This window comes from Cherax quadricarinatus, chromosome 11, assembly GCF_038502225.1.
Source record: "Cherax quadricarinatus isolate ZL_2023a chromosome 11, ASM3850222v1, whole genome shotgun sequence".
NCBI classification, from domain to species: domain Eukaryota; kingdom Metazoa; phylum Arthropoda; class Malacostraca; order Decapoda; family Parastacidae; genus Cherax; species Cherax quadricarinatus.
The window spans coordinates 46368063-46384200 of record NC_091302.1 but is presented as its reverse complement, the minus strand read 5'-3'; the positions used below and the strand labels follow the sequence as shown (position 1 = coordinate 46384200).

The 16138-nt window shown below is 47.7% G+C and overlaps 1 protein-coding gene across 1 annotated transcript in view; it reads right to left on the bottom strand.

Moving 5' to 3' along the window:
* Positions 1-1073: 1073 nt before the first annotated feature.
* Positions 1074-16138, bottom strand: part of LOC128687481 (uncharacterized) — a 97738-nt gene continuing 82673 nt past the window's right edge. The window contains exons 18-19 of the mRNA XM_070084070.1: positions 13178-13288; positions 1074-1220 (exon numbers count right to left, since the gene is read on the bottom strand). Coding sequence (XP_069940171.1) covers positions 1176-1220; positions 13178-13288 — 156 coding nt within the window. The 3' untranslated portion in view covers positions 1074-1175. The remainder of the gene's footprint in view (positions 1221-13177; positions 13289-16138) is intronic.

Here is a 16138-nt window from a genome sequence, read left to right as displayed (position 1 = left end):
GTACGTATAGCAAAAAAAATCACTTTTGTAATCTGGGTAACATGGATCCATAATTGATATACCTGGAATATGTTAAGCTACAGTTTCTTAGTTCAAGTGAAATAAAAAATGACACTTGATTATCAGACTCAAAGAAGCTTAAATGGCATGTTATTTTAATAAGCCTTTGTTTACCCCTCCTAACTGAGTGTCCTCGTTCAGTGTTTTTGTTCTTATAACTTGACGTATTTACACTGATGGGCTTCTGAAATTTCAAACGATTGAACTTCATATATTTTGGGATGATTCTACTTTCGTCTTGGTGGTAGGAGACTCAGACTTTCAACTTGATGTTCCGAGAATGCAAATATTTTTTTTTTTCCATGGAATTTGAATGTTGCTGATCAAAAATGTATGTGAGTGTATGTTTATTTTGTATAACTGTAAGAGAGAGAGTTCCTTTTTTGCAGTTATCCTTTGTTCTTTATTGATCCTCGCCGCATCTTTCACAGGTCTTCAGTGCTTTCTCAGAGTCTATCAAAAGTCTTCAATGTTTTTCAGAGGTCTGAAGTGTTGCTCAGCGTCCTTCAGAGGTCTGAAGTGTTGCTCAGCGTCCTTCAGAGGTCTGAAGTGTTGTTCAGCGTCCTTTAGAGGTCTGACGTGTTGTTCAGCGTCCTTCAGAGTTCTGAAGTGTTGTTCAGTGTCCTTCAGAGGTCTGAAGTGTTGTTCAGCATCCTTCAGAGGTCTGAAGTGTTGTTCAGCATCCTTCAGAGGTCTGAAGTGTTGTTCAGTGTCCTTCAGAGGTCTGAAGTGTTCAGCATCCTTCAGAGGTCTGAAGTGTTGTTCAGCATCCTTCAGAGGTCTGAAGTGTTGTTCAGCGTCCTTCAGAGGTCTGAAGTGTTGTTTAGCGTCTTTCAGTGGTCTGAAGTGTTCAGCGTCCTTCAGAGGTCTGAAGTGTTGTTCAGCGTCCTTCAGAGGTCTGAAGTGTTGTTCAGCATCCTTCAGAGGTCTGAAGTGTTGTTCAGCGTCCTTCAGAGGTCTGAAGTGTTCAGTGTCCTTCAGTGGTCTGAAGTGTTCAGCGTCCTTCAGAGGTCTGAAGTGTTGTTCAGCGTCCTTCAGAGGTCTGAAGTGTTGTTCAGCGTCCTTCAGAGGTCTGAAGTGTTGTTCAGCGTCCTTCAGAGGTCTTCAGCATGCAACTAGTCGAGCTGTGAGGGTTTGTGAGAATAGGGTCGTCCAGCAACCTATAAATATTTTCAACTCATTATTTATTATTATTATTATTATTATTATTATTATTATTATTATTATTATTATTATTATTATCATCATCATCATCATCATCATCATCATCATCAATGTTATTATAGTATGACAACTGTTTATATAATTTTTATAATAAAAATTAAAATAGTAATGTTGGTGTTGGGAACATGTCATGTACGTGACAGGACACACTTGTTCTCTCTATTACTGACGAAGAAAACCACTACTGCACTTGTTGCTCCTATTACTGTTATAATTACTACTACTACTATTACTACTGCTGCTGTTCCTCTTCAAGGGGGGCTCCTTGGCGTGGTGAAGAGGCTCTTGGTCTGAGGAATTAGCCCTGTCGGTCTTCTTCCTCAGACCGAACCTAATTACCCCCCATTCTCCCCTCCCCTATCCCATCCTCCCCATCCTTCCCTTTTTCCATTCCTCCTCCTCCTCCCCACCCCTCCCTTTTGCCCTTCCTCTTTTTGGCCTTTGGGATTTCTCCCACAGGCACGCTAGTTCCTAGGTAGGGGAAAGGACACCGGGGTCCATCCCATTCTGTTGAGGTTCTTGGCGGTGGCGTAGTTTGCCGTGGAATCTGGATTGCCTGGGGATGTCCCGATCCCTCTCTGGTATCCCGGAGTAGCTTTGGGTGTCTTTCGGGCAACGGGTGTATCTCTGGAAGCCACCTTTCGGATTCCGGGGGTGGTGGACGAAGGAGGTATGCTTTGTGGTGGATATCCGGCCGCCCTCTCTTTCGTTCACCGAGGTAGCTCGGTAGATGTGAGGTTGCTATCCCGGATTGCTGGTTTACTGGCATGAAGGGTAGGGTATGGCATGGGTTCCACGCTGCATCTGCGCTACTAGTGGTGCTGAGGTCCTCTTGGGTGCGGAGGGAGATTTCCGGCCCTTTCATTCCTCCTGGGAACTATTCCTCCCCGCTCCCCCCTTTTTTTATTATTTTTTTTCTTTTTTTCTTTTCTTTTTCTTAAAAACAAAAAGCAAAGGAGTAACCTAACCATGGAGAACCCAATCCATGAACGCACTACCCCCGGGCCCCTTCTTGATACCGCACCCCATTCTGACCCTGCCTTGTGTTTAGACCACTCTTCGGACACTCCCGATGCCCCTGTACCTCTTGCTGGTGCTGTTTCCTCACCTGCTTCAGGTACCGGGGCTTCGACTGACTCCTTCGATTTGTCTGAACTCCGCTCTCCTTTGACTATGCTTCCGGCTTCTCCCTCTACGGTACGGCAATTTTCGAATCGCCCGCCCATTTCACGCCGGACTAACTCCGGTCCTACTCCTAAACGCCAACGTCAATCTCCTGATGATGCTCCTTCGTTACCTTCCCATTCTACTCGGAAAAGACCGACACGTCAAGCACTCCCTCTCCACGCTCAGTTTCGGACCACACAATGGACTAAATTCTTTACTTTAAGACCGACTTCTTCTGCCTACCTTTCTGACCATAGTATTGGCAAAGCGCTCCTGTGTCATGTTGGTAGAGATATTTCATTTCATGCTCTCAAGAGCGGTACGCGCATCGTCACTGTCCAGAATGCTACCCAAGCTCATGATCTTTTTCTCCTTTCGAATATCGATACTACTCCTATCACTATTGAAAAACATCTTTCTCTCAATTCTTGTAGTGGTACTGTCATTCTGCCCCATACCATAGTCCAACAGAATTTCCAGTCATGTGGCAATGACATTTTTGAACAGCTGGAACTCCAGGATCTCCCAATCCTCAAAGTAGACACTTATGTCCTTCCAGCCCGGGGGCGGAGACGTTACCCTTGCAATGTGGCTCGTTTAACTTTTGACAGCCGAGAACTCCCGTCCTCTGTATATGTCGCGGGACATTGGTTACAAGTTCGAAAGGTGATACCTACACCGCAATAATGTAGAAATTGCTGGCGTTTTGGTCACCCAGCGAAATATTGCAGATCTATGGCCGAATGCCCAGTCTGTGGTGCCGACGGCCATTCTAATACATCTTGCAGTCAACCTCCATCTTGCCTTAATTGTAATGAAGCTCGCCCTTCGTACTCCCGCCGTTGCCAGGTCTACTTAAATGAACGTGAAATCCGTTGCCTCAAAGAGGCAGAAGGTCTCCCTTATGCTATGGCAGTTACTCATCTCCGCCTCCAAGGGAGACTACCCCGTGTTTCTTATTCTCGTGTTTCCAAACATCCCCCCACTTCTGGGGTCCCATCTTCTGCAGCCTCCTCTGTTGTTACCCCTCCCATAGCCACTCCGGCATCTAATCCTTTTGCTGTCCTTGGCTCTGACGTCCCGACTACAACTCAGTCTGTTCTCACATCTTTGCGTCCTTCCTCACAAGCCCCAGTATCGACAAGACCTTGTACGACACCTAATACCAATCGCCCCTCTACTTCTCAGAAGTCCAAAAAATCCACATTGCTCAAATCTTCTTTGCCTCTTCCTTCCCTTCTTCCACCTCCACACTTTACCTTTCCAGTCTCTGTACCTAGTTCTTCCCCTCTCTCTGGCTCTATTACAAGTGTGGAGATTCACCCTCCTCCTCGTACTATGCCTTCCACCCCCGTCCCCTCCCAAGTTTCTCCCTCTTCTGCCACCTCCCAGGTTTCTGCCTCTTCTGTCCCCCCCCACACTTCATCTCCAGTTTCTTACACTCTTCCCTCCCCCTCTACTTTGGTACAGTCCATTACTGTCCCAATCTTTACTCACCCTCCTCCTTCTATCTCCAATATGGTCTCCCATACATCTTTGAATTCAGAAACACTTGAAGCCATTTCAGAATATATTGCAGAGACTAAACCTTCAATGGACACTGATTCACTTCCTGTTCCTTCTCTTCCCTCTCCTCCATCTTCACAACCCCATTCTTCGCAACGCTCCGTTCCTTCGCTACTTGAACGTCTTCCAATGCCATCACACGTTGACTTTTCTAACCCCTCTAGTCCGTAGGTGCCTTTACCTACAGATTCCTGGTATTTTCTTCATTGCCAATCATGGCCTATTTACAGTGGAATGTCCACGGCCTCAGGGGTAATCGGGGTGAGCTTCAGATGTTGCTTTCCAGGTTTTCCCCTGTTGGTGCTTGCTTACAAGAACCAAAATTACACTCGGCTGTCTTCCAACCTATCTCAGGCTATAATTTATTGTATTCTTCGAATCCTTTCTCAGATGGGACCTTTAATGAAAGTGCCCTTCTTCTACGCAATGATATTCCGTACTGTCAACTATTTGTCCATACCTCGCTGCATTACACTGCAGCCCGTATCCACTTGAATAAGTGGTTTACAATATGTTCTTTATATCTCTCTCCTTCTCGAGCATTTTCTATCCCAGACTTTGCCTTTCTTGTTTCATCCTTACCACTACCACTTCTGTTACTTGGTGATTTTAATGCCCACCATTTCCTCTGGGGGGGGGTCTCATTGTGACTCATGTGGCATCCAGTTGGAGGCTTTTCTTGCCTCTCACCCCCTCCATGTTTTAAATACTGGTACTCCCACCCATTTTGATCCTCATACTCATACTCTCTCTTGCATTGATCTATCAGTCTGCTCTTCCTCCACTGCACTAGACTTCACCTGGTCTGTTCTACCGGACTTACATGACAGCGATCATTTTCCGATCATTCTTACTTCTCCTTCCTATTCACCACCTTTCCGTAACCCTCGCTGGCAATTTGATCTGGCAAATTGGGATCTTTACTCACACCATCACCTCTGCTTCTTCTATGAGTGCAGTCTGGAAAAATGTGAGGAAATTGAGTGGTAAATACTCTCCTGACCTGGCTCCTGTTCTGTGGGTCGCTGGTGTTGATGTAGCAAACCCTCAAGACGTTGCCATTGAACTTGGCACACATCTGGTCCGTATTTCCCGAGGGCTCTATCTATGCCCCTCGTTTCTTTCCTCAAATTCTGCCAGAGAGTTAGTACCCTTGGACTTTTCTTCTCTCAGAGAAGAACAGTATAATGTGCCTTTTACACTTCAAGAACTGGAGGCAATGCTCTCAGCTTGCCGATCATCGGCAGCTGGGCCTGACGACATTCATATTTGTATGTTACAACATTTACATCGGTCAGCCCTTGTAGTCCTCTTACACCTTTTCAATCTTATTTGGGCACAAGGAGTTCTTCCCCAGCTGTGGAAATCTGCCATTGTTCTCCCTTTCCGCAAACCGGGTACTACAGGACATGATGCCTCCCACTATCGTCCCACTATCGACGTTTAATGTGGTATTTAGAGACACACAACAGTCTCTCCGCTAGTCAATATGGCTTTCGTAAGGGTCGTTTTACCATAGACCCCTTACTACGCTTGGATACATATGTTCGTAATGCCTTTGCGATTAATCACTCAGTTATTGCCATATTTTTTGACCTTGAGAAGGCATATGACACAACTTGGAGGTATAATATTTTGGCCCAGGCCCATTCCTTAGGCCTCCGAGGCAATCTACCATCCTTCCTTAAGAACTTTTTAACTGAGACATTTCCGTGTTCGAGTCTATTAATAATGTTCTTTCCCCGGACTTCGTCCAAGCTGAAGGTGTCCCTCAGGGATGTGTTCTAAGCACAACACTTTTTCTCCTTGCTATAAATAATTTGGCCTCTGTTCTTCCACCCAATATTTGGTCATCACTCTATGTTGATAACTTCGCTATTGCTTGTGCAGGCGCTGACTGTCATCTTATTGCAGTTTCTCTCCAGCATGCGGTCGACCGTGTTTCCACTTCGGCCACCACGCATGGGTTTAAATTTTCAAGTACCAAAACTCACCAAATTACAGTGGACCCCCGGTTAATGATACTTTTTCACTCCATAAGTATGTTCAGGTGCCAGTACTGACCGAATTTATTCCCATAAGGAATATTGTGAAGTAGATTAGTCCATTTCAGACCCCCAAACATACACGTACAAACGCACTTACATAAATACACTTACATAATTGGTCACATTCGGAGGTAATCGTTATGCGGGGGTCCACTGTACTTTCACTAGACGCTCTGTTATCTCCGATCATCATTTGTATCTCTATGGCTCCCGTATCCCCGAACGTGATACAGTCAGGTTTCTAGGCCTTCTCTTTGACCGTAGGTTATCCTGGAAACCTCACATTACCTCTCTGAAGGCAACTTGTCACAGCCGGCTAAACCTTCTTAAAACCCTTGCTCATCTTTCCTGGGGAGCTGATCGTCGAACTCTGCTTCGCCTACATTCAGCCCTCGTTTTATCGAAACTCGATTATGGTGACCAGATTTATTCCGCGGCCTCTCCTGCTACTCTCTCTAGCCTTAACTCTATCCATCACCAAGGATTACGTTTGTGCCTTGGTGCTTTTCGCTCTTCCCCTGTTGAGAGCCTCTATACAGAAGCGAATGTTCCATCCTTGCCTGATCGCCGTGATGCCCATTGCCTTCGCTACTATGTACGCTCTCACGATCTACACAATCCTTCCATTTATAGAATGGTCACTGATATTAGTAGACATTCTTTATTCGTTCGCCGCCCCTGTTTGCTCCGTCCCTTTTCTCTTCACCTACATTCACTCTTGTCTTCCCTTCAGTTACCACCTTTATATGTTCATGTAGCATCTCACTTTTCCCTACCCCCCTGGGAAGTTCCAGCTGTTCGGGTCTGTTCTTTCTCAGTCCCTTGCTTGAAAGCTCAACTGCCTACGGTGGCTTCCCGCTCTCTTTTTCTTGATCACTTCCACTCCCATTCTCATGTCACCGCTGTGTACACAGATGGCTCTAAGTCTTCAGACGGCATCGGATTTGCAGCAGTGTTTCCGGACAGCGTCGTGCGGGGGCATTTACTATCTTCAGCTAGCATTTTTACTGCTGAACTGTATGCCATTCTTGCAGCACTTATTCGTATCGCATCTATGCCTGTGTCATCATTTGTAGTAGTCTCAGACTCCCTTAGTGCTCTACAGGCTATACGAAAATTTGATACATCTCATCCCCTAGTTCTCCGTATCCAACTTTGGCTACGCCGTATCTCTACCAAACATAAAGATATTGTTTTTTGTTGGGTCCCTGGTCATGTCGACGAACAGGGCAATGAACAGGCAGACACTGCTGCACGGTCAGCAGTACATGACCTACCAATTTCCTATCGAGGTGTTCCATTTCTGGACTATTTTGCTGCAATAGCTACCCACCTTCGCACCCGTTGGCAGCAACGTTGGTCAACTCTGCTCGGTAACAAACTTCATTCTATTAAACCGAGCATAGGTTACTGGCCGTCTTCTTGTCATCAGTGCCGAGGTTGGGAGACCACTCCCGCCTTCGCATTGGCCACACTCGTCTTACTCATGGGTATCTCATGGAGAGGCACCCTGTTCCTCTCTGTGAGCAGTGTCAAGTTCCAGTATCGATTAGCCACATTCTGTTAGACTGCCCTCTCTATCAACGAGCATGCAGAATTTACCTCCGTCATCTTCGTTCTACTACTCTCTCTTTACCTTCCCTTCTTGCTGATGGACCCTCCTTTAATCCTGACTCTCTCACTGACTTCTTGACAACGACTGATTTACTCCACAAACTCTGATGATACTTTTCGCTCTCCCCTCAGCCCTTTCTAGTTCAGTCTCTTGCTGCCCTTTACCCTTTCACCATCCACTACCCCGCTGTTATCCGTAAAGTATTACTCGTCCATCTCCCTTTTGCCACCTGATGCCCTCGCTTCCTTCCTGCCCTGCAGCGCTGTCTAGTCCTTGTGGCTTAGCGCTTCTTTTTGATTATAATAATACTGCTGCTGTTACAACTACTACTACTACAACTACAATTATTACTGTTACTACTGCTACTATTATTACTAATACTACTACTAAAAGTAACAATAATAAAAATATGATTAAACAGTGTGTGTGTTTTGAGAAACATGATTGTCCAACACAGAGCTAGAGTAGTGCGGCACTAACCTGGGTGGCACTAACCTAGGTGGCACTACCCTAGGTGGCACTAACCTGGGTGGCACTAACCTAGGTAGCACTAACCTAGGTGGAACTATCGTGGGTGACACTAACCTAGGTGGCACTAACCTGGGTGGCACTAACCTAGGTGGCACTAACCTGGGTGGCACTAACCTGGACGGCACTAACCTGGGTAGCACTAACCTGGGTGGCACTAACCTAGGCGGCACTAACCTGGGTGGCACTAACCTGGGTGGCACTAACCTAGGTGGCACTAACCTGGGTGGCACTAACCTGGACGACACTAACCTGGGTGGCACTAACCTGGACGGCGCTAACCTGGGCGGCACTAACCTGGGTGACACTAACCTGAGTGGCACTAACCTAGGTGGCAGTAACCTGGGTGGAATTAACCTAGGTGGCACTAACCTGGGTGGAACTAATCTAGGCGGCACTAACCTGGGTGGCACTAACCTGGGTGGCACTAACCTGGGTGGCACTAACCTGGTGGCACTAGCCTAGGTGGCACTAACCTAGGCGGCACTAACCTGTCTGGCACTAACCTTGCTGGTGCTAACCTAGATGGCACTAACCTGGGTGGCACTAACCTAGGTGGCACTAACCTGGGTGGCACTAACCTAGGCAGCACCAACCTGGGTGGTGCTAACGTAGGTGGCGCTAACCTGGATGACACTAACCTTGGCGGCACTAACCTGGACGGCGGTAACCTGGGTGGCACTAACCTAAGTGGCACTAATCTGGGTGGCACTAACCTGAGTGGCACTAACCTGAGTGGCACTAACCTAGGTGGCACTAACCTGGGTGGCACTAACCTAGGTGGCACTAACCTAGGCAGCACTAACCTGGTTGGCACTAACCTAGGTAACACTAACCTGGGTGGCACTAACCTAGGCGGCACTAACCTGGGTGGCACTAACCTAAGTGGCACTAACCTGGGTGGCACTAACCTAGGTGGCACTAACCTGGGTGGTGCTAACCTGGACGACACTAACCTGGGTAGCACTAACCTGGACGGCGCTAACCTGGGTGGCGGTAACCTAGGCGGCACTAACCTGGGTGGCACTAACCAAGGTGGCACTAACCTGAGTGGCACTTACATAGGTGGCACTAACCTGGGTGGAATTAACCTAGGCGGCACTAACCTGGGTGGCACTAATCTAGGCAGCACTAACCTAGGTGGCACTAACCTGGGTGGCACTAACCTAGGCGGCACTAACCCGGCTGGCACTAACCTGGGTGGTGCTAACCTGGATGGCACTAACCTAGGTGGCACTAACCTGGGTGGCACTAACCTAGGCGGCACTAACCTGGGAGGCACTAACCTGGGTGGTGCTAACCTAGGTGGCACTAACCTGGTGGCGCTAACCTATACGACACTAACCTGGCGGCACTAACCTGGACGGCGCTAACCTGGGTGGCACTAACCTAAGTGGCACTAACCTGGGTGGCACTAACCTGGGTGGCACTAACCTGAGTGGCACTAACCTAGGTGGCACTAACCTGGGTGGCACTAACCTAGGCGGCTCTAACCTGGGTGGCACTAGCCTAGGCAGCTCTAACCTGGGTGGCACTAACCTAGGTGGCACTAACCTGGGTGTCACTAACCTGGGTGGCACTAACCTAGGTGACACTAACCTGGGTGGCACTAACCTAGGTGGCACTAACCTGGGTGGAATTAACCTAGGTGGCACTAACCTGGGTGGCACTAATCTAGGCGGCACTAACCTAGGTGGCACTAACCTGGGTGGCACTAACCTGGGTGGCACTAACCTGGATGGCACTAACCTGGTGGCACTAGCCTAGGCGGCACTAACCTGGCTGGCACTAACCTGGGTGGTGCTAACCTAGATGGCACTAACCTGGGTGGCACTAACCTAGGCGGCACTAACCTGGGTGGCACTAACCTGGGTGGTGCTAACGTAGGTGGCGCTAACCTGGACGACACTAACCTTGGCAGCACTAACCTGGACGGCGCTAACCTGGGTGGCACTAATCTGGGTGGCACTAACCTGGGTGGCACTAACCTGAGTGGCACTAACCTAGGTGGCACTAACCTGGGTGGCACTAACCTAGGTGGCACTAACCTAGGCAGCACTAACCTAGGCAGCACTAACCTGGGTGGCACTAACCTGGTTGGCACTAACCTGGTTGGCACTAACCTAGGTGACACTAACCTGGGTGGCACTAACCTAGGCGGCACTAACCTGGGTGGCACTAACCTAAGTGGCACTAACCTAGGTGGCACTAACCTGGGTGGCACTAACCTAGGCGGCACTAACCTGGGTAGTGCTAACCTAGATGGCACTAACCTCGGTGGTGCTAACCTGGACGACACTATCCTGGGTGGCACTAACCTGGATGGCGCTAACCTGGGTGGCAGTAACCTAGGTGGCACTAACCTGGGTGGCACTAACCAAGGTGGCACTAACCTGAGTGGCACTTACCTAGGTGGCACTAACCTGGGTGGAATTAACCTAGGCGGCACTAACCTGTGCGGCACTAATCTAGGCAGCACTTACCTAGGTGGCACTAACCTGGGTGGCACTAACCTGGGTGGCACTAACCTAGGTGGCACTAACCTGGCTGGCACTAACCTAGGCGGCACTAACCCGGCTGGCACTAACCTAGGTGGCACTAACCTAGGTGGCACTAACCTGGATGGCACTAACCTAGGTGGCACTAATCTGGGTGGCACTAACCTAGGCGGCACTAACCTGGGAGGCACTAACCTGGGTGGTGCTAAACTAGGTGGCACTAACCTGGTGGCGCTAACCTATACGACACTAACCTTCTGGCACTAACCTGGACGGCACTAACCTGGGTGGCACTAACCTAAGTGGCACTAACCTGGGTGGCCCTAACCTGGGTGGCACTAACCTGAGTGGCACTAACCTAGGTGGCACTAACCTGGGTGGCACTAACCTAGGCGGCACTAACCTGGGTGGCACTAACCTAGGCAGCTCTAACCTGGGTGGCACTAACCTAGGTGGCACTAACCTGGGTGTCACTAACCTGGGTGGCACTAACCTAGGTGACTAACCTGGGTGGCACTAACCTAGGCGGGACTAACCTGGGTGTCACAAATCTGGGTGGCACTAACCTAGGTGGCTCTAACTTGGGTGGTGCTAACCTGGACGACACTAACCTGGGTGGCACTAACCTGGATGGTGCTAACCTGGGTGGCACTAACCTAGGCGGCACTAACCTTGGTGGCACTAACCTGGGTGGCACTAACCTGGATGGCACTAACCTAGGCGGCACTAACCTGGGTGGCACTAACCTGGGTGACACTAACCTAGGTGGCACTAACCAGGGTGGTGCTAACCTGGACAACACTAACCTGGATGGCTCTAACCTGGGTGGCACTAACCTAGGCGGCACTAACCTGGGTGGCACTAACCTGGGTGGCAGTAACCTAGGTGGCACTAACCTGGGTGGCACTAACCTAGGCGGCACTAACCTGGGTGGCACTAACCTAGGCGGCACTAACCTGGGTGGCACTAACCTAGGCAGGACTAACCTGGGTGGAACTAACCTGGGTGACACTAACCTAGGTGGCACTAACCTGGGTGGTGCTAACCTGGACGACACTAACCTGGACGGCACTAACCTGGACGACACTAACCTGCGTGGCATTAACCTGGGTGATACTAACCTGGGTGGCACTAACCTGGATGGCATTAACCTGGGTGGTGCTAACCTGGGTGGCACTAACATGGGCGGCATTAACCTGGGTGGTACTAACCTGGGTGACACTAACCTGGGCGGCACTAACCTGGGCAGCAATAACCTGGGTGGCACTAATCTGGGCGGCACTACCCTGGGCGGCACTAACCTGGGTGGCGCTAACCTGGGTGGCACTAATTTAGGTGGCACTAACCTGGGCGGCACTAACCTGAGCGGCACTAACCTGGGTGACACTAACCTGAGTGGCACTAACCTGGGTGGCACTAGCATGGGCGGCACTAATTTGAGTGGCACTAACCTAGGCAGCACTAACCTGTGTGGCACTAACCTGGGTGGCACTAACCTTGGTGGCACTAACCTGGGCGGCACTAACCTGAGCAGCACTAACCTGGGCAGCACTAACCTTGGCAGCACTAACCTGGGCAGCACTAACCTTGGCAGCACTAACCTGGGCAGCACTAACCTGGGTGGCACTAACCTGGGTGGCACTAACCTGGGCAGCACTAGCCTGGGCAGCACTAACCTGGGCAGTGCTAACCTGGGTGACACTAACCTGGGTGGCACTAACCTGGGTGGCACTAGCCTGGGTGACACTAACCTGGGCAGCACTAAGCTGGGTGGCACTAACCTGGGCAGCACTAACCTGGGTGGCACTAACCTGGGCAGCACTAACCTGGGCAGCACTAACCTGGGTGACACTAACCTGGGCAGCACTAACCTGGGTGGCACTAACCTAGGCAGCACTAACCTGGGTGGCACTAACCTAGGCAGCACTAACCTGGGCAGCACTAACCTGGGCAGCACTAACCTGGGTGACACAAACCTGAGCATCACTAACCTGGGTGGCACTAACCTAGGCAGCACTAACCTGGGCAATGCTACCCTGGGTGGCACTAACCTGGGTAGCACTAACCTGGGTGGCACTAACCTGGGCAGCACTACCCTGTGTATCACTAACCTGGGCAACACTAACCTAGGTGGCACTAACCTAGGCAGCACTAACCTGGGTGGCACTAACCTGGGCAACACTAACCTGGGTGGCACTAACCTGGGTAGCACTAACCTGGGTGGCACTAACCTAGGCAGCACTAACCTTGGTGGCACTAACCTTGGTGGCACTAACCTAGGCAGCACTAACCTGGGTGGAACTAACCTGGGCAGCACTAACCTGGGTGGCACTAACCTAGGCAGCACTAACCTTGGTGGCACTAACCTGTGAGGCACTAACCTAGGCAGCACTAACCTTGGTGGCACTAACCTGGGTGGCACTAACCTAGGGAGCACTAACCTGGGCAGCACTAACCTGGGCGGTACTAACCTGGGCGGGAGGTGCGGTGGGTGGGCGGGGTGGCGGCTTTGGTCTCGGTTCATCCAGGGAATCAAACTTCTTTTCATTGTTTTTGTTGACGTAGTTCAACAACATCTCCCTCTGGTGAGCCAGCGTAGTGGAGACCAGGAAATATAAACCCAAGTGTGAGAGACACAGGCGGAGTGTGTGAGACACAGGCGGAGTGTGTGAGACACAGGTGGAGTGTGTTAGAGACAGGCGGAGTGTGTGAGACACAGGCGGAGTGTGTTAGAGACAGGCGGAGTGTGTGAGACACAGGTGGAGTGTGTTAGAGACAGGCGGAGTGTGTGAGCCACAGGCAGAGTGTGTTAGAGACAGGTGGAGTGTGTGAGACACAGGCGGAGTGTGTGAGACACAGGCGGAGTGTGTTAGAGACAGGCGGAGTGTGTGAGACACAGGCGGAGTGTGTTAGAGACAGGCGGAGTGTGTGAGACACAGGCGGAGTGTGTGAGACACAGGCGGAGTGTGTGAGAGACAGGCGGAGTGTGTGAGACACAGGCGGAGTGTGTTAGAGACAGGCGGAGTGTGTTAGAGACAGACGGAGTGTGTGAGACATAGGCGGAGTGTGTTAGAGACAGGCGGAGTGTGTGAGACACAGGCGGAGTGTGTTAGAGACAGGCGGAGTGTGTGAGACACAGGCGGAGTGTGTTAGAGACAGGCGGAGTGTGTGAGACACAGGCGGAGTGTGTTAGAGACAGGCGGAGTGTGTGAGACACAGGCGGAGTGTGTTAGAGACAGGCGGAGTGTGTGAGACACAGGCGGAGTGTGTTAGAGACAGGCGGAGTGTGTGAGACACAGGCGGAGTGTGTGAGACACAGGTGGAGTGTGTTAGAGACAGGCGGAGTGTGTGAGACACGGGCGGAGTGTGTGAGACACAGGGTGGGAAAGGGATACAGGTGTATCACGGACATAGAGACATCAGGATATGGTGACAGTGGATTCATATATATATAATATATGTACATATATATATATATATATATATATATATATATATATATATATATATATATATATATATATATATATATTATGTGGAAAATACTATATTTTCTGGAAATACGGTAATTTATAGGTAAATAGATGCCCTATATTTTATATAATAAAATTATATTATCGAAAATGGGAAACTGGACCTGCGCCTGTGCAGACAGAGACTCGCCATCTTGGTTTTGAATTTTGTACAAACGTTGGTGTAATGGGAAGAATTTTTCGTGCTCTAGAGGTTAAAATTGTGTTGACACCTCTCAAATAGGAGGCGAAATTGGTGGATGTGCATTCCTGCATAACTTGAGATATCAGACGACTGGACAAGACAGCTCCAGGAACCTCAGATAAGCTCTCTAGATTTGTGTGTAATTCTGGCCAGCATTATTTTCATAGATTTAGTTAGAGTGAGGTTTTCTGAGTATGATACACATTAATCTCCAGTTAAGTTGGTGAGTGATTTTTAAGATATTCTCCTTCTGTTATGTAATTGTGTATATATATAACCATTTATTATTTTTAATGTACAGTCCACAAATTTATATATTTACCAGTATTCCTGGTGATGTATATTTCATTTAATTAATAGGTCCAGAGCAACTTGTGGATATGACAGTGATAGGTATCGAAGGGGGACATTTTTTGCGACCTAGGTGTCCCAAATTCCTACTTGTCTAACTGATAAATAATAATTATCTGTGTTCATTTACTGTTATGTATATAATGATACATCCAAGTAAATGCAATTTTCCACATTTAATTTGCCCGTTGGTCCTTCTTGAACCGGAGGTAATTAGTGAAGTCATTAATTAGTTAATTGCTTAATAATTATATGTGAAATGACAGGAGGAGGTGGATGTTAAATTCACAAATTTATTTAATGTGTAGTGGATTATAATTATTACAATATTAATTTGGATAAGATAAGTCAAGTGTGGCTAAAGATTATGTTAATTTTTATAAGTGTATGTGTAATTGATAAGCCAAGTGTAGCTAATTATATTAATGTGTATAATATTAATTTTGCTATGCCAAATTCTGGCAAGGATTTATATTAATTTGTATAATAATTTTGATAAGCCAAGTCTGGCTAAAGGTTTGTTTGTATTAATGTACATTTAAAAATTATATAAATTTTTACATGTAATTGCTAAGCTCAAGTAGCTAGGATTTATTCAGAGGTAAGTTGTAATCAATGTTATTAATAAAGTTGAATTTAATACATTGCATCATGGCTGAAAATGAGGAAATTAATGTAGAAGAGAAACATATGGAATATAGAGCAAAGAAAGCATCACTACAAGCTAAGAAAAGGCATGTAACAAAAACACACAATAAATGCTTGGAATTAATGAATCAAGAAACTGTGAATACTGATGATTTAAAATTGTATTTAGATGCTTTAGGTAATAGATATGATTCATACAAATTATATTACAACAAATATGAAGGAGATTTGTTAGTAAACTGTGTAGATGAGACTGAAGTAGATCTTGTGATTAATCAGTATTATGAATTAGAGGAAAAGATTCTTTCTTGTAAAAGTCAGGCCTTGAATAAATTAAAATGTGTAAACCAGGCAGTTGGTCAGTCTGCTCCAACAAATAATATGTCTTTGCCAAAACTCCCAGAATTATGTTTACCTGTATTTAATCCTGATGAAAATTGGGAGGAATTTTGGTCAATTTTTAAAGCAGCTGTGCATGACAGGAGTGACCTAGCCTGTGTAACTAAATTATTTTACCTCAAAGGACAGGTAAGAGGAGATGCTCACTGTTACGCAGAGATGCAGTTATAATATATGTCTTTCATATTTGCTCATCTTTCTAATATTATATTGCGATTACTATCGTTAAATGCTAAAACGAGAGTAATCAGCTTTATAATATTAAATATTAATTTTCACCTTTCCCATTTTTCATTATATGTATATATTTATTCTGC